At 40.8% G+C, this 25,546-nt stretch overlaps 1 protein-coding gene across 2 annotated transcripts; it reads left to right on the top strand.

Moving 5' to 3' along the window:
- The first annotated feature begins 1,568 nt into the window (after window positions 1-1,568).
- LOC124254271 (sodium- and chloride-dependent glycine transporter 2-like) lies at window positions 1,569-20,800 on the top strand. 2 transcript variants are annotated; one of them, XM_046688184.1, is made up of 13 exons: window positions 1,569-1,801; window positions 10,402-10,533; window positions 11,666-11,948; window positions 12,304-12,436; window positions 13,045-13,179; window positions 13,497-13,600; window positions 15,379-15,503; window positions 16,121-16,233; window positions 17,394-17,526; window positions 18,114-18,213; window positions 19,079-19,179; window positions 19,675-19,842; window positions 20,146-20,800. In XM_046688184.1, the coding sequence occupies exons 3-9, from the start codon at window positions 11,686-11,688 to the stop codon at window positions 17,523-17,525; spliced, it is 1,005 nt and encodes a 334-aa protein (XP_046544140.1). In that variant the 5' UTR covers window positions 1,569-1,801; window positions 10,402-10,533; window positions 11,666-11,685; the 3' UTR covers window position 17,526; window positions 18,114-18,213; window positions 19,079-19,179; window positions 19,675-19,842; window positions 20,146-20,800. The 2 variants fall into 2 exon arrangements, with proteins under 2 accessions (XP_046544140.1, XP_046544141.1); XM_046688185.1 differs by lacking the exon at window positions 1,569-1,801 and adding an exon at window positions 10,229-10,259.
- Window positions 20,801-25,546: the final 4,746 nt, after the last annotated feature.

Below are 25,546 nucleotides of genomic sequence, written 5' to 3'. Positions count from 1 at the left end.
TAATTCAGTAGTGTCATATGCACGTATTCGATGCCTGTACGTATCCCGTGACACCACTGCGTTTGTATGAATTTTGATTTTGAAAAGAAATCGACATTTCTGTACTGAAAAGTCTACGACAGAAAAAGACCAGTTTCGATTATTCCCGGAACATGTACATAAGTGAAAATCATTAATCTGAAAATGCAATTAACATCAGTACTAAAAAAATGATTCTTTTGAATAATATATTGTGCTGACACCTGAAACATTTTAGCTTTCAACAGAATAAACAATTGTTACAGCTGTTGTCACGACCTATAAATGTTACAATGACCGACGTTCATATAGTGTATTGAAAACATGTGGTAATTGTGTATGTGCTACCTGACACTGAAATTTTCACTTTGTCATTCTTTCTTCCAGGTAACTCCGAAACAGTAGAAAAGAATTAATACACTTTAAGATCGAATTACACCAACGTTATCAAAACGTTCCTAGGCTTTTAAAAGTCGCCGAAACACTGAAACAAACTAAAGGTCCAAAACACGCTTCTGATACCGATATTAAATACATGACCATCGTATAACCATTTCATTTTGTGCCATTCTTCAGCCACAGTCAAACATGGGTGTATAGTTTCTTTTGTCCAGTAGTATAACAGATGGATTCCATTGTTTCTCAACAGTAATTGTGCTTTTTATTAAAATTAAGATGGATGTGCACAGCGCTTGGGGAGATATTACACAGAAAAAAAAAAAAAAAAATTTATGCAAAGTGTAAGCAATGGTTGAATCTGTATTTCTGTAAGTGGCATGTAAACTGCAGTTTCAATGAACAGTTAACGCATGTAATTAAACGTTTATATGTTTTCCATAAGATTTTCAGTTTAGATGTTAAAATTCATAAAGCAAGCGCTGGAATGAAATCAACTTGAGAAAAAAGAAATTCTAATTCATGTCAGTTCTGTATTTCTAACAGAAAAAAGAAGAAAACTAAACATAACGCAATGCATATAATGGAAAGAGTCCTAAGAACCATGCAATGTGGTGTTACAATATGCTTCAACGGTATTATGTATTATATACTTGTACCATTTGAAAAGGGTAAACGAAAATTTAATGCTTATTCGACCATACTCTAAATATACTACCCATCAAAAATTGGGGGAACCAGCTGCAAACCATATGCAGATGAACTGCACGAGGATCAAGCATTAAATTGCTGAAAAACATGTGCAAATATCGTGCATGTGAACAGCTTCGTTTTGGTGTAAAGTTTTGTTAGGAATTCGCCAATTTTATCATTTATTGATCTCATGACAATAATCTTATCAACGTTACAAATTTGTTTTATAACACATCAGTTCGTGTGTAAACAGTACCTTTAAACAGTATGGAATATTTTTCAAAATCAAGTTTAGAACAGTTGACTGAAGTAAGTGGCTACAACCGAATGAGCACAATCTGGATACATTAACTATACACATGTCAACAAGCTATGCTGAATGATGGATATTCCAGCTGTACCAGATTATCATTTGTGTAACTCGGAAATGAGATATTCTTTTTGTCTACTGCCAGGGAACATCTGCATGCTCGTCATCACAAGGACACATTGTCTATCCAAACATGGCGGAGAGTGAAATATGTCTTGATGATGTCCGTCCCAAAGCTTCGCAAGATAATGGAGAAAGAAGTTCCGTACCGACCAGAGAGGAATGGACCAGAAAGAGAGAGTACATATTGTCTCTCCTTGGATACACAGTGGGACTAGGATCTCTGTGGAGATTCCCCCTACCTGTGTAACAGAAATGGTGGTGGTCAGTATAAAAAGTGTAGTCAGACTATATTGTATATTCATGTTGAAGAAAGTATCGCAACTCCTATGATTTTCACAACTACAAAGCCATTTATATTCATTTCATAATTATGTTTGCTTGTATGATTACTGTCACCCTTCTGGGGCACCATGCATTGATCTAAGATGGCGAGTTATTGATGTGTGGAATGCTGGCTATTATGTATATTGCCATCCATCGACTATCGGCCAGAAAACATCAGCAAACTAATGACGTCAAGGACCGTAAGTGTTCAGGCTGACCAAGAGTGACAACTCGGGGAGGATACAACCTTTCTCGGCGAGCTGGCTAAGGCGCCAGATGGGCATCCAGCGAGATTGAGGTGCCGGGATCGAGCCCTCCTGTGACCGGGTGTAAAATCCTTGAGTCAGCTATGTGTGCAGACTCTCTCAGTGTTGTCACAACCCCTAGTGTACAGTACACAACCCCGTGATCTTAAAAGAACCCACGAATCCGTTGGTAAATGACCAGATGGTGGCTTCATGAGTACGTGCAAACAAGTAGTTGCGGGTACAGCAACGTGCAGTAAAACTTGGACAAAGTACTCTGACTATGTGTCCCAGTCCACCCAGCTGTGAATGGTTACCTCGTAAGGATGGTAAAGCCACGTGAACTCGGAGATTGATAATACGGTGTGTTGTTTGAGATTGACATCGGATCAAATGATCGCGGGAAAAACAAAGCGCCTTTGAGCAGCTGAGCAGGATATTGGCGCTATACAAACGTTAGTATAATTATAATATTAAGAAAAAGAATCACAAGACTTCATCTGTTCATTTCAAGTGGCGTGATAAACAGATTAACTTCCATGTCGTCGTTTGTGAACCAGATTTCCTATAATCGGCCGGGAGTAAACCAGCCGACCCATCAAACGTCCGTTGTTATCCCGTTGGTGTCAAGCTGGACGTCACTGTATTTTGAGGTCATTTGAGGTCATGGTCCACTGGTTGGACGAAAGTCGATTTTATTTGTCCTGACTGATGGCAGAGATCTCGTTTGGCGCTGTAGAAACACTGCATAGGCACAACAGTGTATCTGGTTGTCGGGTGTACATTGATGGTGTTGACTTGACCACGTGACTCTCAGACAAAATCTGAATGGACCACGGTCTAAGACATTTCACACAGGGTTGTTGTGCCACATTTCCTCTGACTACAAGACCAGACGTCATGGACGACAATACAAGGCCACATCGTACACGTGCCGTAGTTGATTTCTTACGTCAACTCTACTTTAGCCTATCAAACATCTGATCCGCCATCTACATGGAGATGAAGCAGTATGCCTATCAAGCATCTACTTTAGCCCGCCAATATACAAGTTCCTAATGCCACAGAGCATGTCTGTGACATAAAGAGTCGCATTATTACGCCAGAGAGATCCTCCAGCAGCAAATCCTGATGTATTGGACTGACTGACTGAGTTTGGTTTTACGCCGCTTTTAGCAATATTCCAGCAACATCACGGCGGGGGACACCAGAAATGGGCTTCACACATTGTACCCATGTGGGGAATCGAACCCGGATCTTCGGCGTGACAAGCCAACGCTTTAACCACTAGGCTACCCCACCGCCCCCTGATGTATTGGAACAAACCATCAAGAATGGATCGCAATACCTCACCGTCATGTTTTGACGTCTAATGGTATTGCAATTGGCGGAGGTTGCACCAGATATTGACATTACGCTCGGTCATTGATACTCATGTGATGTCTTGATTGTATGCCGGCATATTGATTGAGTGAGTGAGTTTAGTTTTACGCCGAACTCCGCAATATTCCAGCTATATGGCGGCGGTCTGTAAATAATCGAGTGTGTACTAGATAATCCAGTGATCAACAACATGAGCATCGATCTACGCAACTGGGATACGATGCCATGTGTCAACCAAGTCAGCGAGCCTGACCACCCCATCCCGTTAGTCGCCTCTTATGACAAGCATAGTCGCCTTTTGTGGCAGGCATGGGTTGCTGAAGACCTATTCTACCCCGGATCTTCACGGGTCCCGGCATATTGAAAATGGCCGCACTTGTTGACGTCAAATGACCATAGTTATCGGCATTACAAAATGAATGAACAAATTGGCACGGCTCCAAGCGCCGAAACACGTTTAGCCGACTTGGTTAGACTTTCTGTACTGGCGATTAGGTGCCTGACTCTGAGGGTGTGGGTTCGAATCCCGAATGGGACCCAACCCAATAAAATACTGGAATCTGTGCTACCGAGAAAGTGTAATCCCAAATATAACGTGTTCCATTTGAACACTTTATAAATGGCATTGTGTATTCATATTAAGCAAATGACACACGATCTCATTAATTAAAATCTTTGCGTTTTCCAATTAAAATTAGCCGGTGTTAGATAACAGTGCTAATAAACAACTAGCTAATAATGTAAGGTAAGGATTAAAAATACGTAAAATAAATCCATCTGTTAAATTTTTATTGATCAATTTTCAATGTTCGTTGGAGACAATGTGCCTTCCAAATATTACTTGCAATTAGTTCATTATGAAAGGGCTTGTCTCGCGAAGGTGCAGTTTCTTTGAATGAATGCAAAATTATTCTTTAATTTGTTTATAAACAGTCAACTCTCCGTTCATGTCCAAAAATATCCCCGCTGTTACAAGTGAGTGAGTTAATATTTAACGTCACATCGGCAATATTTCAGCCATATTATGACGACAAAAAGTTATGTACTAAGAATAAACATATGTATACATATTTAAAAACCTGCCAGTGAAGGACAGTATAACGACTAGAATATCACAATTCGATTAAAACTAGTTTGAGTTCAGTGTAAAATGTTAAATCATTTCAAAACATCACAATATAAAATCGGGCTATAGATCGCCAACAACTGAAGGTAGATCACCATACTAGGGAACATGGGGACTTACATTACTTTTGCTACCTGCATGAGCCCTACCTGGATTTACACCATCCCCTCAGCCGCTGGCGATGGAAGGGAATTTAGCCATAATTTAAATAAAAAATGTCTACGTTTAAAAAGCATGGTTGAACTAAATTGACTCAGGAGGACAATAATTTTACGATACTTTAACCCCCTTTGAGGATACAGCCACTAACAATCGCAGTTTGCTAATTTATACTACCGTTGATAATAAAATGACATTTATCTATTTACAAAACATATTGTTCAAAATTTATCTAATAATTCAATTTCTTTTTAAAATGCGATACTTAAATGAGAATGTACATTATAAAAAAATCCTTCATTGTTTTGACACTGAAATATATATCCCTTGTGATGGAAAAATCAATACAGTCAAGCAGGACATGCTTGACTGTGATTCCCTCTTCACAAGGGATGCAAAATGGAGGATCCTCACCTTTAAGTAAATACTCATTTGTGTATCGAGAATGGCCAATACGGCATCGTCGTAGAATGACCTCTTCAAATCTGGACCGACAACCCAAGTAGGTGTAACCGATAGTTGGTTTTATTGCATGTAATTTATTGATACCTACTTGGGTGTCCCACTTCTTCTGCATAAGATCCTTGAGACCGCCTCCGTGGTGTAGTGGTTAGAGCGTCCGCCAGGAGAGCGGAAGGTCGCGGGTTCGATCCCCGACCGCGTCATACCAAAAGACGTTAAAATATGGTACTCACTGGTCCCCGCCTGGCGCTCAGCATTAATGGGTACAACAAGGACTGGTCGGCTCGGAGTCAGTATAATGTGTCTGAGTGGGGTATTCATGCTTCACTGCGGCATGGTATCTCAGTGGGCTAGCACTATAAAACCAGCTTCAGTCTGGGCTAGTACACAGCAGCCGCACAAACACATACACACGCATGCACGTCGTCATATGAGCGAAATATTCTCGAGCACGACGTTAAACCAAATTTCACCTCACCTCACCTTCATCTGCATAAGATCCCAGATGTAACTTCTTATAACTGGTTGATAATCACTGTAAGGTATCAGAAGTGATGTCACAGATTTGTTGAGAGCAGGCCTTTGCAGCAGAATCGGCCACGGTGTTACCAGTGATTCCAACATGGCTGAGTAACCAACAAAAGACGATGTCGTATTGGCCAGTAGCAAGATTATTATGGAGTTCAATTATGTCAAGTAAAACAGGATGCTGACAACGAATTGTTTTTAATTGCTTGAAGACAAGACAGCGAGTCCGAAAAAATAAATACGTCCTTATGTTTAGACTGTTTGATATATCTGAGGGGAGATAAAATGGCCTTTGATTCGGCTGTAAATATGGAAGCGTGATCTGGTAATCTAGTTGATAATGTTTTGGATCCAATGACAGTGGTACAAGCAACTGCGCCACCATCCTTGGATCCATCTGTAAATATAGATTTATATGTATTATATGTACTTCTTAGTTGATTATATTCTTATTTATACTGTAACTGATTTGTTTCTGATTTGGTTTAGTTTGGTTAATGTCAGGTCAACTCTTGGCTGTACCAACTGCCAAGGTGGAGAAGAGAGCAGGCGGAAATGAGATATGTTAGTGAGCACAATATTAGCAGCTAAAATAAAAGGTTGAATTCGTATTCCCAGAGGTGGAATAAGCGATGACTTTTTACCGTAAAGATCTTCATACAGAGGATTAAACACACAATTGTAAGCAGGGTTAGACTTATAAGCATATAACTTGGTTATGTACTGTAAAGAGAGTTTAATTCGGCGTTGTTTTAGGGATGGCTCGTCAGCTTCAACGTAAAGACTGTCAATAGGTGAAGTTCGGAAAGATCCAAGACATAGTCTCAGACCTTGATGGTGAATAGAATCAAGCAGTTTAAGATTACTTTTACAAGCTCCACCAGAGACGATGGAACCATAATCAAGCTTGGAACGGATCAACGATCTATACAAGTGTTGTAGGGTTGACTGATCACCTCCCCACTTAGAGTTAGAGACAACTTTCAAGAGATCCAAAGATTTCAGACATTTTGTTTTAAGATATTTGATATGAGGTAGGAATGCAAGATGATGGTCAAATATGATACGTAAGAATTTAGCTTCCTTAACTACTTTAATGGGAGTACCCGATAGATTTAAGTCTGGGTCTTTATGTGGTTTATACTTACGACAGAAATGGATGCAGTTAGTTTTAGACTTAGAAAACTTAAAGCCATTTTGTTCGGACCAATCATTGATTTTATTGAGACATACTTGCAACTGTCTCTCAATTGTGCACATATTTTTACCTCGACATGAAACATAAAAAAATCATCGACAAATAACGACCCATCAATAGAGTCGTTTAAAACTTTAGATAAGCTGTTGATTTTTATACTAAACAACGTTACCGACAATATGCTGCCTTTTTATTACACCCTGATCTTGATCGTAAAAATCAGACAATGTGGATCCCACTCGAACCTGGAAATGCCTGTTTGCCAAAAAACTGTGATATGAAATTTGGCAAACGGCCTCTCAAACCCATGTTATGAAGATCTGTTAAAATTCCATGTTTCCAGGTGGTATCGTAAGCTTTTTCTAAGGAAAACAATATAGATACTGTGTGTTGTTTATTAATAATACCATTCTTCACAAAAGTTTCCAGTCTAACCAAATGGTCAATGGTACTTCTGCTTTTCCTAAACCCACATTGGATATCGGTAACAGTTCATTTGTTTCTAAGTACCATATTTGTTATTGACCATTCGTTCCATGGTCTTACAAACACAACTAGTAAGCGATATTGGCCTATAGTTTGAAGGATCAGTGTGATCGCGGCCAGGTTATTGGTATAGGAATGACGACAGCATTGCGCCATGATGAATGAAAATTTCCCGTTGTCCAGATGTGATCGAATATATTTAATAAAGTTTCTAAACAGGAATCAGGTAAGTGTTTAAGTAACTGATAATGAATATTATCAGAACCTGTAGCAGTATCATGAGCTTGCCCCAAGGCAGTATGCAGCTCATGAATGGAGAAAACTTCATTATAGTCCTCTCCATTATCTGAAGCAAAATTGAGTTTCTTTTTTTCTGCGTGTTCTTTAGTTTTTTGAAATTTCGGTGTAAAATTTGATGAAGATGAATGTTGAGCTAACGTTTCTCCCAATTTATTTGCTATGTCAGATTTACTGGTTAAGAGTGTGTCACCATCCTTCAGATGATGAACACCAGATCTTGAACCTTTACCTTTTATCCTTTGCACCATATTCCAAACATGGGTGTTCGAGAATTAAGTTTGGACACATAGTCTCGCCAAGACTGCCGTTTGTTTTGTTTGAAGGTACGACGTGCCTTCGCATTAAGTATTTTAAATTTATTCAAGTTATTGACAGTTGGGTGATGGCGAAAATATTTCTCTGCCTTTTTCCTCGCTTTTCTAGCATGTTTACAATCTGAACTAAACCATGGTTTCCGCACATGTGGACTCGTAGAGGACTTTGGTATACAATGATCAGCTATATCATTTAAAGCGTCAGAAAATACCTGAATAGGATCAGCTACATCACTGAAAAAATGAGTTTGTAGTTTTGATTTACACATAGTTTCATACAAGGACCAGTTAGCCTTGGAAAAATTCCATCTTGTGTAAGATGGAGAATCAGCTGGGTTTATTTCTGAAAGGATAGTTGGGAAGTGGTCACTTCCACAAAGGTCATTATGGACTGACCAATCAAATTCATTGAAAAGGTTAAAGTCAGCCAGAGACAAGTCCAAAGAAGAGTAAGTTCCGGTTGCAGGATGGAGGTAAGTGTGTGAATCATCATTATATATACACAGATCATTATCTGAGAGGAAATCTCAGATCGGGTTATGACCATTTAGGTCACCCACAATAACACAGGGTTTCGGAAGTTGATTATAGAGCGATTGGAGATCAGCAAGATAAATTGCTGATGAAGGCGGAATATATAGGGAGCATAATGTAAAAGCCACGTGAAAAGTAATCCGCACTGTAACGGCTTGGAGATTAGTTTAAAGTGTTAAAGGACTATGGATAATATCCTGCTTAACAAGGATTGAAGATCCTCCAGTGGCCATGTCACCCAGAGGAGAAAAATAATGATATCCAATGAACTGACGTAAGTTAAAATTGTCAGTCTGCTTCAGGTAGGTTTCCTGTAAGCAGAAAGCTGATGGTTGTAAATCCTGAATCAACAGCTGTAATTCATTGAAGTTGGTCTTTAGTCCTCTACAATTCCATTGGACAATACGTGAAGAAACTATGTCTTTTGTGGGTTGATTGGGGATCTACCCCTTGACTTTTGTTTGGGTGACAAGCTATGAGTCATGTACTGGATGTTTTCAGAGACATCCATGTCTTCGAGAGATCCAAACTTATTGTAAATTTGGATTTTGTCTTCTGTACCTTTTGAGGCTCTGCCACTATAGTATTTTCTTGAAGATTCGTTTATTGGTTTGTTTTAATGTTTCGATATTTGCTTCCCATTAATTCCAGATGGAAGTTCGGAAGTAGACTGTGATGATGATTGCTCCTGGGAAGATGGCCGAGATTCAACTTCTGCTCTAGCAGTTGTTGTTGATGTTGATACAACGGTTTGCGTTGACTGGTCAGGAGAGTAGACTTCGGGTGCATCAGAGTCAACCCATGTCAAATTAGTTTGGCATTGTGTTGATGAAGTGGACACAGTTGAAGTTACATTTTGATGTGTTCCGGTTCTCGTAACTGAAGCATAGGACTCATTTGGTTCTGGTGTGTGAACAAGTTTTTTGGCATCAACAAAACTAATATTCCTTATGAATTTAATTTTATCAATTTCCATTTGTTGTTTCCAGATTGGACATTCTTTTGAAAAAGATGAATGAGTACCAGAGCAGTTAGTGCATTGTTTAAAGTTGTTATCACAATCTTCAGTAACATGGTTTTTTTTCGCTGCAGTGAGCGCATGAAATAGAATTGGTGCAGTTGTTTACACCATGACCATACTTTTGGCATTTGAAACATCTCAATGGGTTGGGAATATAAATATCAACGTTGAGATGACAATACCCTGCTTTAATTGATTTTGGAGCAGTTGGATAAGAAAAATGGAATTGGTAAGTGTTTGTTGGTTTAGTTTCAGAGTTTTTCCGTGTTGTGAATCGTTTGACAAACGCCACTCCTTGTTCTTTCATTTCAGAGACTATGTCTAATTCACTCATATCTGCAAATAGTTGATCCCGGTCTCTGACGATACCTTTGCTTGTGTTCAAAGTTCTATGTGGAGATACCGAAACCGGTATTCCAACAAACAGCTGAGTTGACATCAAATTTGTTGATTGCTGTTTCCTGCTGCATCCGATGAGCAAAGCGCCTGAGCGCAATCGTTTGATATTGCGGACCTCAACTGCAATACCATGTACACCCTTTGACACTGCAAAAGGGTTTAATTTTTAGATTCTCGAGAACTAAAAATCGTGGCCAGTATTCAATTGAGGTAGACGGTCATCATCACTGTCCAATTGACGTTTGTTTCGTTTTTTTTGTTTTTTGTAGTCCATAGTTAGCGTAGAAGGGTCATCAACCGAGCTCCCCACCCGCCACGGAGTATCATAAAGACAATGCTAAAACCAGTGGATATCCGACTTGCAGCACCTTGTTCTTTACAGGTGCGTTTCTCATTCCTTACTTCATTGGAATTATCACGTGCTCTGTCCCGCTCTTTTTCTTGGAGATCACCATCAGCCAGTTTTCAAGCAGGAGTGCAGGCCACGTGTGGGTCCTCTGTCCTCTGTTTAAAGGTGAGTGCGGCCCAAGTGCTGGTCCTCTGTTTAAAGGCGAGTGCAGCCCAAGTGTGGGTCCTCTGTTTAAAGGTGAGTGCGGTCCAAGTGCTGGTCCTCTGTTTAAATGCGAGTGCAGCCCAAGTGTGGGTCCTCTGTTTAAAGGTGAGTGCAGCCCAAGTGCTGGTCCTCTGTGTAAAGGTGAGTGCGTCCCAAGTGCTGGTCCTCTGTTTAAAGGCGAGTGCAGCCATAGTATGGGTCCTCTGTTTAAAGGTTAGGGCGGCCGAAATGGTGGTCCTCTGTTTAAAGGTGAGTGCAGCCCACGTGTGGGTCCTCAGTCCTCTGTTTCAATGTGAGTGCAGCCCACATGGTGGTCCTCTGTTTCAATGTGAGTACAGAACACACGGTGGTCCTCTGTTTGTGAGTTCAGCACACGTGTGGGTCCTCTGTTCTCTGTCGAATCAGTCCAAGGTATCTGTCATAATAGGAGGTGAGGTCAAATGGGGTTTAACGTCGTACTTAAGGAATATTTCGCTCATATGACGACGTGCATGCTTGTGTATGTGTGGCTGTTTGTACTAGCCCAGACTTTAGTTGGTTTTATAGTGATAGCTCACTGAGATTCCATGCCGCAGTTAAGCATGAATACCCAACTCAGACACATTATACTGACTCCGAGCCGACCAGTCCTTGTTGTACCCTTTAATGCTGAGCGCCAGGCGGGGACCAATTCGGTACCTTATTGTAACGTCTTTTGGTATGACACGGCCGAGGATCGAACCCACGAGCGGAAGCTATTCCCACTACACCACGGAGGTAATGATAGGAAGGCGGTACTAAACAACAAAGAGTCTGATTTTCCTTTGTTGATTACTGCCGCACTCAGCAATATCCCAGCTATATGGTGGCGGTCTGTAAATAATCGAACAGACAATCCAGTGATCGGCAGCATGAGCATCGACCGACGCAATTGGGATACGCTGACATGTGCCAACCAGGTAAGCGAGCCTAACCTTCACATCCCGTTAGTTACAATAAGCATGTGTGTTTGAAGACCAATTCTAACCCGGATACTTACGGGTTTAGTTTACAGATAATGAGCTTATTAGACGTATCTTATGATGCAGATAGTGATAACCATGTTTTGTTCCAGGTATCGGTATCTCGCAGGTAATGGCCTCATCGTTCGGGAGCGTTCTGTACAATGTCATAATTTGTTGGTCCATATATTACATCTACAAGTCGTTCTCGTCAGTGTTGCCTTGGACAACGTGTGACAACTGGTGGAACACTCCCCTGTGTGTTAATAAACTTGGGAACGTTTCATCCATCAGCGTGAGCCAGGCCAACAGCACACATCTAGATGATGAACGCCTTCTGTACTCATCATGGAGAAAGGCAAATGTAACATTGACAGCGTCAGAAGAATTTTGGCAGTAAGGGAAAGATTGTAGCATGCATGTAAATGGTTTATTACCAAGATACCAAATAAAGAATATATCTGGCATAAGGACAGTTTTCTCTTTGACTTTGTCACCTGGTGCTCTGGTGATATTCAGTAATATATTTAAATAAGTTGTCCACTGTTTTGCCTTTTAGTACTGGTATAACTATTTCGGAAAATAATCACGGTTCATGGATATTCTATATTTTACATCCAACAACGTAACTAAAGTTCATTCGAACATGAACATGTGCATGCGCGCACACACACACGCACACACACATATACACACTGTAAATGAGCTTCATACAATCGTTATTTATTGTGAGGGACATTTATTGTGGCAGATACGGCACACTAAGAGTGTCCAGTGGAATCGACAAGTTCGGGTCAGTGCAGGGTGATCTCCTTCTGTGTAACCTTGCTTCCTGGGTAGTAGTGTTCTTCTGTCTCATGAAAGGCGTCAAGTCTGTGGGAAAGGTAAGAAGCTTCATTCGCAAAGACACCAACAGTTCTGATGTCATCATCCGATCTTACCATGAGGACTGATATACTTGTAACTGTAACCAATTGGGACTCTTGGATAGAACTGTTTCCAGTAGGGTATCAATCATGTCATGCCTTTAACGGGCATTTGAAGATGTTTACAATCTCCGAAAAGAGAAGCTAAACGTTTCAGGACCCATTTGGATCCCAAGCACATAGTTTGCAGGCATTTCCAGTGAAAGCATGGCTCTTTGGGTTAAAAAGCAAAATAATGGTTAACAACATGCTTGGGAACTAATATAATGGTCGACTCGTGCTTATCGTAACGCAATTTTCGACTGGAAAGCATTGATTGTTCAGAATGGTTTCCATATCACGTGTCACCAATCCGCCAATCACCATTGCCATCTACTCTTGCTTTCGGTCATTGATTTGACTGATCGATTATTTACGGGGGGACACGATTTAAATGATAGACCTGTTGGACTGCGCCACAAAACAACATTCGTTCACTCGTTATGTCCGTAGATTTATTAGTGGTATGTTGTAATATTAGGTTTGAGAGCTTGTCCTCACTTGACATTTCCTGTCTATATTGGCAGGTGGTGTATGTGACTGCATTGATCCCGTACATCCTGCTGACGGTGCTGCTGATAAGGTCGTGCATGATGCCGGGAGCAGGAGAAGGGATTGTGTACTTCCTACGTCCTGACTTCTCACGACTAGCCTCCGTTCAGGTACAGAGAGAGGGAGGGTGTGGGTGTGGGGGGTGGAGGGGGATGGAGAGGGAGAGAGAGAACTATCATACCAGGTGTCACGGCTCTAACAATAACAATAAGTATAATGTGTAATCATTACTGTATAGGGAGAGAGAGAAATACATACTAGTATTATACCAGGTGCTTCAGCACTAATCATGACAATTAGGACAATTATCATCACCATATATATAGAGAGGGAGAGATGATGATCTGAGAATTTGAGAGTCCTACAGACTGAATATATATTATTTCTATATTTATCAAGACAGCATTATTAACCTTGCATTGTATAGGTGTGGTTGGAAGCATTGCTGCAAGGTTTCTATTCAACGAGCGTGACGTACGGCGGACTCATCACCATGAGCAGCTACAACAACTTCAACAACAGACTCCTGAAGTAAATAGTAATACTTAACCTCTCAAATTGTTTCCGATGATAGTTATGACAAGTTTAGGTTCATGCATTGTATATTAAACTGAAGTTTTGCCACGAATTGCACTGGTCTGCTATCTTACCACCCTTCTTATAATTGCGGGGCGGTGGGGTAGCCTAGTGGTTAAAGCGTTCGCTCGTCACGCCGAAGACCCGGGTTCGATTCCCCACATGGGTAAAATATGTGAAACCCATTTCTGGTGTCCCCCGCTGTGATATTGCTGGAATATTGCTAAAAGCGGCGTAAAACCATACTCACTCACTCACTCTTATAATTGCATTTGGCGATTCAGAATCAGGCTGAAGTGATCGAAGTTCCAACCAAAAAAATTCCAATAATGACGAGGATGCAGATTTATTGATCGATATCAGAAAATACGAAAAGAAATTCCTGATCATTCTCCGTTGTACGTCTCCGACTGTATGACTTTATTATGATTCACTATCAAATAGTGATGATGACAGGTGTTTGCAAATGGGTGGGCGTATCCTGCCCATGCTTCAAAAACACATGACCAAGCCTGTCACTTGCCCACCTAAAAGTCAGTGATGGAATTGACCTCCTCCTGTCTAACATAACAAGTTTTACTGAGGTTTTGAACGCTCTCACGTATGTTTAATTTAATGATGTACTCTATACATGAACACGTGTCAAAAACGCTAACAATTATCTGTTTAAAGCCATAATCTTAATAATCCTGGACCTGGTAACGATACATGCATTTTAATGTTAATACGTGTTGAGATGAGAAATTTGACTCCGAGGTCCATCCATGGTACGACCCTGAACATGTCCAGAGCGTCAAGGAAAATGACGCTTTAAACTTCTTTCGAATAGATCCATATATAGCCTAAGAAGAATAGGCTGATGTTGTTATTTTTTATAAAGCCAATGAATTCATTTCTATCATTGAATTTTCTGTCCCTTTTGACAGCAGTGTGATTGGCAACATTCAGGAAAAGCATGCTAAATATGCGGACCTCGCCTTTGAAATGTCTCTGCTGCATCCCAAATACACTGTTGTCAGATTCCCCAGTGTTGTCGGTGCCCTTGGTTGGGTACCTCCTGATCTCTTGGTGCAGATCAGGAGAGTGTCCGGGTTCTCAACCGGGAGCACAGCCCTTCTGACACTCTGGGTAATGCAGAAGGCTGCAGTGTTGGGAGTCTACATATTCTCCGCTGGGTTCGACTAGGCAGCGTTTCCTGGGAGAAGTCCCATTCGCTGTCAGGGCTGTGTGTAGAGGGGGCTGGGGCCCTTAGCTGATGATAAGCCTTACCAGCCTGACTGTGCCAGGATCACCCACACCCTCGCTGCTGCATTTTATCTTAATCTGTAAATTTAAACATAACAAAAATGATAAGGTTCAAGTTTATATGGAGCTTCGAATCCAAACGTTGCTCAAAGACGCAGGATCTTCATGCTGGAATGTCTGAAAGAGAAGCGACAAAAACCTTTCCACATTCATCAGAAATCTCTGCTTAAAGCAGAGTCAATTGTACAATAGTGACTATATCATGAATATATATTTGTTTCAGCAGTATTGCAGCTGGATGATGCTGTTTGAGACAAATCGACTCTGGGCCAGACAATCCAGTGATTGTCACCATGCGATACAAAAGTCAGCTGTATGTGATCTGGAAGTTCATTCCAGAGGACTTGACCTTTATTAGCAAAACCCTTGTTAATATAGGATGGCGTTTGAGTTTTGGGCATAGTTACTTGATGTTTTGTATATTTCAGAGATGTGGTGATAGTTACTGTCGTTGGTCAAGCAAGTAGTCTCTTCTGTGGCCTCGTGGTCTTCTCCACTTTGGGCTTCATGGCACACCAGGCGCAGATACCGATATCAGAGGTTGTATCATCCGGTAAATCTATTTGTTCCTAATTGGCCTATCCTCAGACAATTTCCTTTGCGTGAGTGATTGAGTTTAGTTTCCAAAATATCAGCAATTACACCAGAAATGGGCTTCACACATTGTACCTATGTGACAGTTTCTTTGACATATGTGTACCAATGTATATAAATGTGCATAAACCATTTGATGAAAGTTACATCATAATAGTCAGAAATACTCGTTTTGTATGGTTTCACCGATGTAGCTGAAGTCGAAGACATGTTGCTTAATACCGAGCTGCCTGGTAATATAACTGTAGTAATGCTCAAAATGACGTAAAAATAGATTCACTCACACTGAGGGTGCAGCGCTAGGGTAGTAGTGTTAGCGTTTGCACGTTACGCCAAAGGCTCGAGGTCGATTTTTCTCATGGATATAATGTGTGAACCCATGTCTTGTGTTCCATGGGATGGCTTAGTGGTTAAAGCGTTATGGTGAAACCCGGTTCGATTCCACATATGGGTACAACGCGTGAACATTGCCAAATCTATACTCACTCTCTGTGGTCCATATCTTGATATTGCCAACAGTGTGAACCTTAGCTCACACTCACTACTGCTTACAACTATAACACCTGTTGGTTGCAGGTTCTGGTCTGGGGTTCATCATCTATCCAGAGGCCATCGCCCAGCTTCCTGTGCCCCAGTTGTGGGCAGTCCTGTTCTTCCTGATGCTCTTTGCGATGGGAATAGACTCTATGGTAGACAATATTTATAATTATCAGATATCTGTAGGTTTGTCTTAATGACGATTCTTCGGTTAAAGAGCGGGAAGGTAACACCATGGTAAAGCTATAGGTATTCATTCTCAAAATGGTCCAGCTGCCTGTGCTTGCTGTAAGAGTCGATTAACAGGGCCGGGAGGTCAGACACGCTGAATTGGGTGATACATGCCAGAAACTACGCGTTACGTAAACACCAACTGCTAAAGGTGTGTGTGTGTGTGTGTGTGTGTTTGATTCCCCAATGGGTAAGATTGTGTGTAGCCCTTTCTGGTGTCTCTTGCTGTGATATCGCTATAACATTGCTAAAAGCAGCGACCATACTCACTCGATCATACTCAATGTATCGGCTGGCCAGCCTCGGTGACTTGGCATCGCATCGTCTGATATACGTAACTTGAATACTTACAGGCCTGCGTGGCATGAGAGAATACAGCTGATATCTAATTCAGTGACGTATCTAGACGTGATCATTGTTTCATCATAATTTGAATGTCCTTAAGCAACTTATCTAGACGTGATCATTTTTGCGCCATATTTTGAATGTCCTCAACCAAAGGATCACAACATGATCAGTGTTGAGTGTCCACATCCAAAGGATCAAGATCTGATCATTGTTGCATCATACATTGAATGTCCTCAAGCAACTGATCTAGACGTGATCATTTTTGCGTCTTATTTGGAATGTCCTCAAGCAACTTAACTAGACGTGATCATTGTTTCGTGATATTTTTAATGTCTTCATGCAACTTATCTAGACGTGATCATCGTTGCGTCATATTTTGAATGTCCTCAACCAACGGATCTAGAGTATACGGGATCCAGTGTGAGAAAACTAGCGTGTGATCACCCAAATGAATGCTAAGATTACATTGCAGAAGCACCATATCTAGTATTCAACACACTGCTCGAATATTTAACTAAACGATAATAGATTAACCCACCGAAACGTCCCTCATATTGATAATAAGGACTTTGTAAATCATCAAGACGTGACGTTTGTATATCCATAGAACTCTCTTCGTTGTTCAGAAATGGTTTCACACAACTCTCTTAACCCTTCAATAAAAGAAATCAAAACGATATTCCACTATATTACTACTTTGTGAAACCGATAAGTTCCCTTTTTACTTTCCTAGTTTGGCTTAACGGAAACGACCGTAGCTGGAATAACAGATTCGTGGCCTCAGTATCTTCAAGGACGGAGAATGTGGGTCACGGCTCGGGGTGTGTCTAGCCAGCTTTCTTGTGTCCATTCCCTTTGTAACTGAGGTGTGTATTTTAATATGAGTGAGAGAGTTAAGATCTGAAGTCACATCGGCAGTATTTCAGCCATATTTAATTGAGGTCTGATCACATCACAAATCTGATCTTCCCTTCAAAGTATAATCCTGGTGAAACTGGTAAATAGCCCGAACGTTTTCGGGTAAAAGATAATCTAAACTGGTTTTTAGGTTTATTCATCGATAAAAGAACAACTAGCAATGCAAGTGGTTTTTAACCAAGATAACATTTTCCAACACGCTACCTTTACTACCAGCTGATTGATTGCTTGGTTGGTTGGTTGGTTAGTCGGTCGGTTGGTTGGTTGGGTGGTTGGTTAGTCGATTGATTGATTGATTAGTTGATTGATTGAGATTGATTGAGATTGATTGTGATTGATTGATTGATTGATTGATAAAGAATCGTCTTGGTTCTGGAAAGAAGGCTGTTAACATGATCATATTCGCCATGATGTTTGCAGGTCTGATTTTTAATATGGAAAACGTTACAAGTGAAGAAAATCATTGTTGATCAAACATGAACATGTCAGTTAACATCTTGTTACATATCCAGCACTGATGTTATCTTCGATACAGGGTGGGATCTACCTCTTCCAGCTGTTAGACTGGTATGCCTCCTCCTTTAGTGTTCTTCTCATTGGCTGTCTCGAGTGTGTCGTCATCAACTGGATATATGGTGAGTGTGTGAGGCTTTATGTCTCTTTAAGCAACATTCAAGGAGGACTCACAGCAGGAGACACCAGAAATGGACTTCATACAATGTACCTGTGTATGGAATCAAAACTCAGACCTCCGACGTTACGAGCGAACACTGTTACCCCTTGGCTATCTCACTGTCACTGGTTCTATAGTAAACCCACGTGGCAAGACATAGCAAATGTCCTTATTACTATTTTATGCAAACAATGCAGGTGGCGTTTGCTTTCGGTGGAGCAGAACATGCTTACTCTTTTGGTGAACACCTGGTGTCATCACCGACTGACAGTGATCCATTTATATAACTTTCACCACTACACTACTGTCTAGCGTTCATGTTATAGAGTTTATATATTGACAGAGTATGGTGTGTACACTTCCTGTTTCAATTATGAACAAGAACGGATGAACTGGCCCTTTTGGTCATACTAAGCAAATCAGAATATTATGATGACGGGCTTGGAACAGATTCGGGCTGAAGATTTTAAAGAAATCTACGCTGAACTGGCAGGTGTCACTCCAGTTAAACGTAAACGCCTTCGTTTTTGGCATGGCTGAGGACCTAGAAACTCTCAGGAGTCAAGCTGCCGAACACGGTCACCCATTAAAAGACTCCCCGCGCCCAACGTTGCTTAGCTTCAACTAGCTTGTGACCGGATCTGTATGCACAGGACCACACACCACCACATTTCCTGGTTTTCCTAAACAGCACACTTCTACACCATGACATGTACACTGTCTAGAGGGACGTTAACGTCATTCCACTCATTCATTTTGATGACATGTTTATAGTAGGTGTTAACGGGTTTCACCAACACACCTAACGTCGATTTTATGTTTTTAAGGTTCAAGGAGACTCAGCAACGATATTGAGATGATGACGGGAAGGCGATTTCCGCTGTTACTCAAGATCATGTCAACCTACTTGACGCCTTTCATTCTCTTCGTGAGTTCACACCAAAAGGTTTATCAGATAGAAACAAAGTCTTGATGTTACTCCTATTCGTTGTTACAGCGACTGGGAGACTAGATGGGGTGTGTCTGATAAAATCTCACAAACATTGCAATAAACTGATGGTGTGTGTTTTGGTTGGGGCCTGGGGAATTGGTCATCAGCAACCCATGTTTGTTGTGTGAAGCGACAAACGGGATTCGGTGGTCACACGACATGTTGCTGTTACAACTGCTAATCATGCCAGTCAGTCTGATCTACTCCGTCCTAATCCTGAATTTTGTTTCTGATGGCAACAGGAAGTAAATAAATCAGCAATAGTTGACATAGAAACAAAACTAACCCGGACTAACCTAACTAACTAACTTACCTGCCAAAATTATTATAACTCACAGAAATGTGTTTGAATTCGGACATTCCTATGTAAGAATATATTCACTGAGACAGTGAGACACTTTGTGACCATGCGATGGTAATATTTGTTTCCAGGCCTCCCTGACATGTTCCCTGTTTCTATACGACCCACCAAGCTATGGCGAGTACATCTACCCTGAATCTGCCAAAGTGATTGGTATAATGGTTGCTGTGGTGATGACTCTGCCCATACCCGTCACATTGGTGTACCAAGTTGTAAAGGGGAAGGGGAGCTGTTTCGAGGTACGTTTGTTCGCATAGTAGTTGTAACGTGTTCGGGATATACTGTAATAAAGCAATTAACGAGACGGAAAATATCTCATGAAATTAAAGAGTTGCAAAATCAGTTCAGACTTATTAACGTTAGAATCCCTATTTAATTGTGAAAACAACAATATCTAATTAATTGGCCAATAAATGTGATGCATTAGGATGAAGCAGAATTATGCCCGTTTGTCATTAACGCCAAAACCCAGCTCATATCAGACTCGCATATATGCCCTATCAATGGTCCAGAACAGATCAACATTTTCCCATTCTTTGCAGCGTCTGAGATTTGCAAGCAGACCTTCACCCGAGTGGAGACCATTAGGAGCCAATGACATGAAGCTGTACACAGAAGGTCATCTGCAGAGCATTCCCCTGCAGCTGGGACAAAAAGATCGCCATTATGATTAACTGCAATGTTGTTTTGGATGAACGAATGTAATTAAAAAAGATAACTTGGAAAGATAACTTGCTTATCATATGTGCATCAAATATCCACATGTGTCTATGTACACATGCTCAAATTTATTAATGTAGAGGACGTATAAAGTGTCGATCCAAAGAAATATCCACCTAGTGTTGACCATAAAAATGCTACTAAGCTGAAATGACGGTAATAACTATTTTAAATATTCATTTACTGTCGTCTGTATGTTAGATCACAATTATTGTCCACAACGTGTTCAACCAAACCTGTTCTGAAAGGTATGCATATTGCAAAACAAATTTGATCTGCCTATAAATGATGAGGGAATTTTAAGAATGATTCGCTCTTATCAAACTGTGTACACATTTATTAACATGATTCGGTTATATGATGTTAATTTCCATCTTTAAAGTGGCCTTACGTCGCCCCTTGTCAATGTTATTCAAGATCATGTTATTATGTGAGAATGGCCGGAAGCCCCTTCAATGAATAAACATTCTCTCCATACTACTTGTTTTACTAAAAAGGACATCAAAACACTGGATAATTCAGATTATACACTGAATCTGTACAACACTAGTCATTGAAGTCAGACAACCTGCCGTGGACATCTGGAGCTCAGAGCTAAATGCTCGAAACAGGGTCATATACGTTTGCTGCACCAGTCCTTCCCTATTCCTTTGGAGTAGGCTGATTGGACAAAACAAGACATACAGGGCTTGACCGCCTGATAGTAGACTCCACCACCCTCATTCCTCTCTTAATCGTTCATATAAGGCAATCAATTCTGGGAGTCGGGGTTTGATTAATGTGGAGGCTCTTCATGATAGTTCTGTACTTTTGCACAAATATATTTATCGGATGATCCTCTGGTGATGCATGTCAAGACTCATGACGAAAGCAAGAAATTCCACAGTATTTCAAGCGTGCCAAAGTTGTTGAACAGAAGCTGAAATTTGAGGTTGATTTAGTTGATGGTGATGTACTGCTGGACCGTACAGCAATGGGCGTAAACCAGGTGAAGTCCTTCACCAAGTCTGATCAGAGTCGGTCATTTGTGGAGAAGCTTTCTGCGAAAACACTGCATCGTGTGTACATGATGTATGTAGAACAGAACAGTAAGCCAACCGACTCCTTCGCCTGGAGGAAGTCGGCTGGTCCTAAATGTGAAACAGAAGGCTTCCTTTTCGCTGTCCAAGACCAGTCACTTCCCACTCGCAATCGGCAAATTGTGATTCTTAAAGAACATATTTGCATGAAATGTCGATTGTGCAATGGATTTAGCAGAGACTGTCAATGGATGCCCTTCCCTGGCACAAACAGCATATCTTAAAAGACATGATGGTATGACTCGTTGTTTCTACTATCGTCTTCGCCATGTCTGTGGCTTTGATTCTGAGGTCCAACCATGGTATGACCCTGAACATGTCCAGGGCGTCATGGAAAATGACAGCTTTAAACTTCTTTGGAATAGTTCCCATATATAGCCTCAGAAGAATTCCAACCAACAAACCTGATCTTGGCCCATATACAGCCTACAAACCTGATCTTGACCATTTTGATAAACCAATGAATTTATTTATATCATTGAATTTTCTGTCCCTTTTGACAACAACGTGATTGGCAAGATTCGGGAAAAGCATGCTTAATATGCGGACCTCGTCTTTGAAATGTCTCGCTAGCATCCTAAGGACACTGTCGTGAGGCTCGCCATCATTCTTTGTGCCCTTGGTTTGGCATCTCCTGATCTCTTGGCGCAGATGAGGAGGGTGTCCGGGTTCTCCACCGGGAGCACAGCCCTTCTGACACTCTGGGTAGTGCAAAAGGCTGCAGCGTTGTTGAGGCTACATTGTCTCAGGAATGTTCTTGGTGGGTTCGATTCGGCAGTGCTTCCTGGGAGAAGTTCCATTCGCTGTCTGGTCTGGGCCCTGAGCTAATGATGAACCTTACCAGCCTGACTGTTTTAGAACCCTCTCTGCTGCATTTCCATCAATCTGTAAAACATAATAATAATAGTTCTTTTCTAGTGATGACAGCTCTCGTGTTACATGACGAGACCCCCGTTGTTAAGGGATCTTTGAATCAGCATTGTCATGGCCGCAGATATAAGATTTCCAAAACATCCTCGGGCAAGCCATATAGGTAGAGGATCCAGGACACAACACCCAGCAGGTGCTTTCTTGATACTTTCAGTCACTTCTGTAACTTCGACTTTGGTAAATGGAAAAAGCATGAGTATACAGGTGGTAGGACAATAGGCCCACAAGGACATAACACCCTCAGACAAAACACCCCTAGGCTAAATGCCCCCATGACAAAAAGCCCTCAATGGGTAGGACAAAAGGTTCTCAATGAAGAGATGTAATAGAATACCAACAAATCTTTTTTTCATTCCCACATGAATACAATATAATATAACATTAAATAGCATATGTAATAGCACATACTTCACAAATGTAAATCAGTCTAATATTGTGTCCTATACCAGTCAAAAGCGAATGCTGTGAACACCGTCACCAATAGCCGGCCGCTGGATTCCAAACTTTAAAGAAGGTAGCAGGAAATCAGCATCAGACCATCTTAATAAACACTATGTTCATTGACATACCACAATGAGTACCTGCCCAACGAAATCAAACATAAGAGGAAGTGACCAATTTAAGCCAGTTCTCTGAAACAACATTTAGCAGACTTCATTCCATTGTTACAATAGCAACATCGTCACCGAGGAGCCTGTAACAACTATCAGCAGTGGGAGGAATTGCTTAGAAAACATCATGTTATCACCTGTCAACTCAAAATATACACAGAGGGTGTTTTATCCTATGGGTAGAAATTTGCAAGGGCTTTTTGTCCTGGGGGCATTTAGCCTAGGGGTTTTTTGTCCGAGGGCTTTTTATCCCAGTGGGCTTATTGTCTGCCCACCGAGTAGGACTGATCTGATGTGGAAAGGGATTCAAGTCGAAGTCGCGTAACTTTAGCTGTAAAGAAGTCTGCTAAGGAATTTGCCTGGTTCTCTGATAGCTTCGTGGATTGTTCCTTGATTACAGTTCATGGTTTCGTAAGTTGGTTGGTGATAGCAATGATTTGTCTTGGATTGATCCTGTTTTCAGAAATTTACTGCTTGATATTGTTGATCTTGGCCCACTGGGTGAGGATGTTGGCTTAGCATGGTCAAGTCGACGTGGCCAATATTGTGGACTCCTCTTCTCGTCAAACTGCTTGGAAATCAAGGAACAGAATTGTTTATAACTGTATAAATTAGCATGATTATGTTACTGTAATATCTAAAGGTTAATTGTATGTTTTCTATATGGTCAGTAAGTATAATCAGAAGCTTCTATTGGTACTCAAAATGTCAACTAACTAAAATTAACCAAATCAAGGAAACAAAACAAAAGCAATATTGGACTGAAGCAAAGTTTAAACAAAATATAGATGAAATCGTAATTGTTGAGGTCTCGATGATTCGAATAGCCTTCTTAGACCTTTCGGGGATTAAACATTGTAGTCACTGGGGGTAAGTTCACTGAAACTTTAAAAAGAAATTGCGATAAATCAAATTTCCCAGATACATTTAGTCATTTTGTGGAAAAGAAAAAATATAACATTCGTAGAAGGTATTCGAGGGTCCAGGTGAAAGTACTGAAATCACACGTTGTGTCCCAAAACTAAAATATAAACCCCAAATTATGAAGTAACCCCTAAGTATGTTGACCGCTTTCAGAATTATGTTCCAGTTCAGTTTGTGTTTGATGATACGTATAATCACGATATTCCTTAAAGAAATTATTGCAAGTGCAGTTTGTGCACGTTCCATGTGTTAGTATTTAATCTGCATTAATGACAATGTTCAGTCATCATTCTGCCACTCTGGTACGAAGATTATCAGATGGCTGGAGGTGGCAAATTATTGGTATGCATAACTCTGTTATGTCCCTTGAAGCGATTGGTCGTGGATGAATGTCCACTACACAGTTGTCAGTCGTTTGGTCAGCAAATACAATGAGCTTGAGGTGTGTCCATGTTCTGGACGGTTTAGGGTGACTACTGAGGTTCACTCGTCGACAACCTTTCACCACCAGCACTGTTTAGAAGCACCACTGGCAACCATTTCAGCGGGTTTCTCCGAGAACAGTCCTGAATCGCCTACAAAGAGCCGGGTAAACAAATGGTCTCTAAAAACTGCAAACTTTATAAATTTGACGAATGACCAGCATATCCAGGAAGTGCTGGATGCAATTGTTGTCCGCCCTTTTTGATAATCATCCTCTTGCTTAAAATTAGTTCGTTTGGCTCAAAAGCGGACCGATGTATTGCAATCTAACTCGAAAACTAATAAACATATAATACTCAATGAAACGCTGATCATAATCAAAACATCAGACCAACTCTGTTATTTGTTTGCAGAATTTATGTTCTAAAATTAAAAAAGTTGTTTAACAAACTATCATGTAAATGTTGACACAGTTCACCATTTGTTACGAGGGAGGAGTGCAGAGAAAGGGACAGCCAGGTGTTAGAGAAGCACGTACACAAGTGCCGACAACGTTATTGATTCATTAACTTGTGCTGGGCAGTCTCCATCCTTTCTCGCACACCTGGCTGTCCCTTTCTCTGCACTCGTCCCTCGTAACAAATAGTGAATTGTGTCAATATTTTAATGATCGTTTGTTAAAACAACTTTTTTATTTTTAGGACATAAATTCTGCAAAAACCTCACGGAGTTGGTCTGAGGTTTTGATTATGATCAGTGTTTCATTGAGTATTTTATGTTTATTAGTTATCGAGTTAGATTGCAATTCATCGGTCCGCTTTTGAGCCAAACTGACTATACAACACCTGTATTTATGGACGACACCGCTGGGCCACGCCATTCTCGTGCAGTCCCATCTTTCATTCAGAATAATACAGTGACTCACCTTCCGTGGTCCGCCATGAGTCCAGACCTGGACCTAAAAAGGCGGATTGTAAATGGACCTCAGTCTATTATTTATTATTTTTTAGTAATTATCATTTGAACTATTCATTTTTATCTTGGAGACTTTCGCAAGTCTAGTCTACATACAACAATATTTATTGCAATATATGATATTTAAATATAAAACACAATTTTTGGCAAGGCTCAAAATGTTCTTTCGGAAAAGGTGTGGTCGTTAGTAACTCTTGAGTCATTTACTTACCATATGTCCAGAAAAGGCGTTACTCCTCACATAAAGAAATCTCAAGCATTTTTTCGAAATGTGTCTTTAG

Source organism: Haliotis rubra, unplaced genomic scaffold, assembly GCF_003918875.1.
Source record: "Haliotis rubra isolate DU_JTF1 unplaced genomic scaffold, ASM391887v1 Scf57, whole genome shotgun sequence".
Classification (NCBI taxonomy): domain Eukaryota; kingdom Metazoa; phylum Mollusca; class Gastropoda; order Lepetellida; family Haliotidae; genus Haliotis; species Haliotis rubra.
The sequence above is the reverse complement of the archived record's forward strand: the minus strand, read 5'-3'. Positions and strand labels throughout refer to the sequence as shown.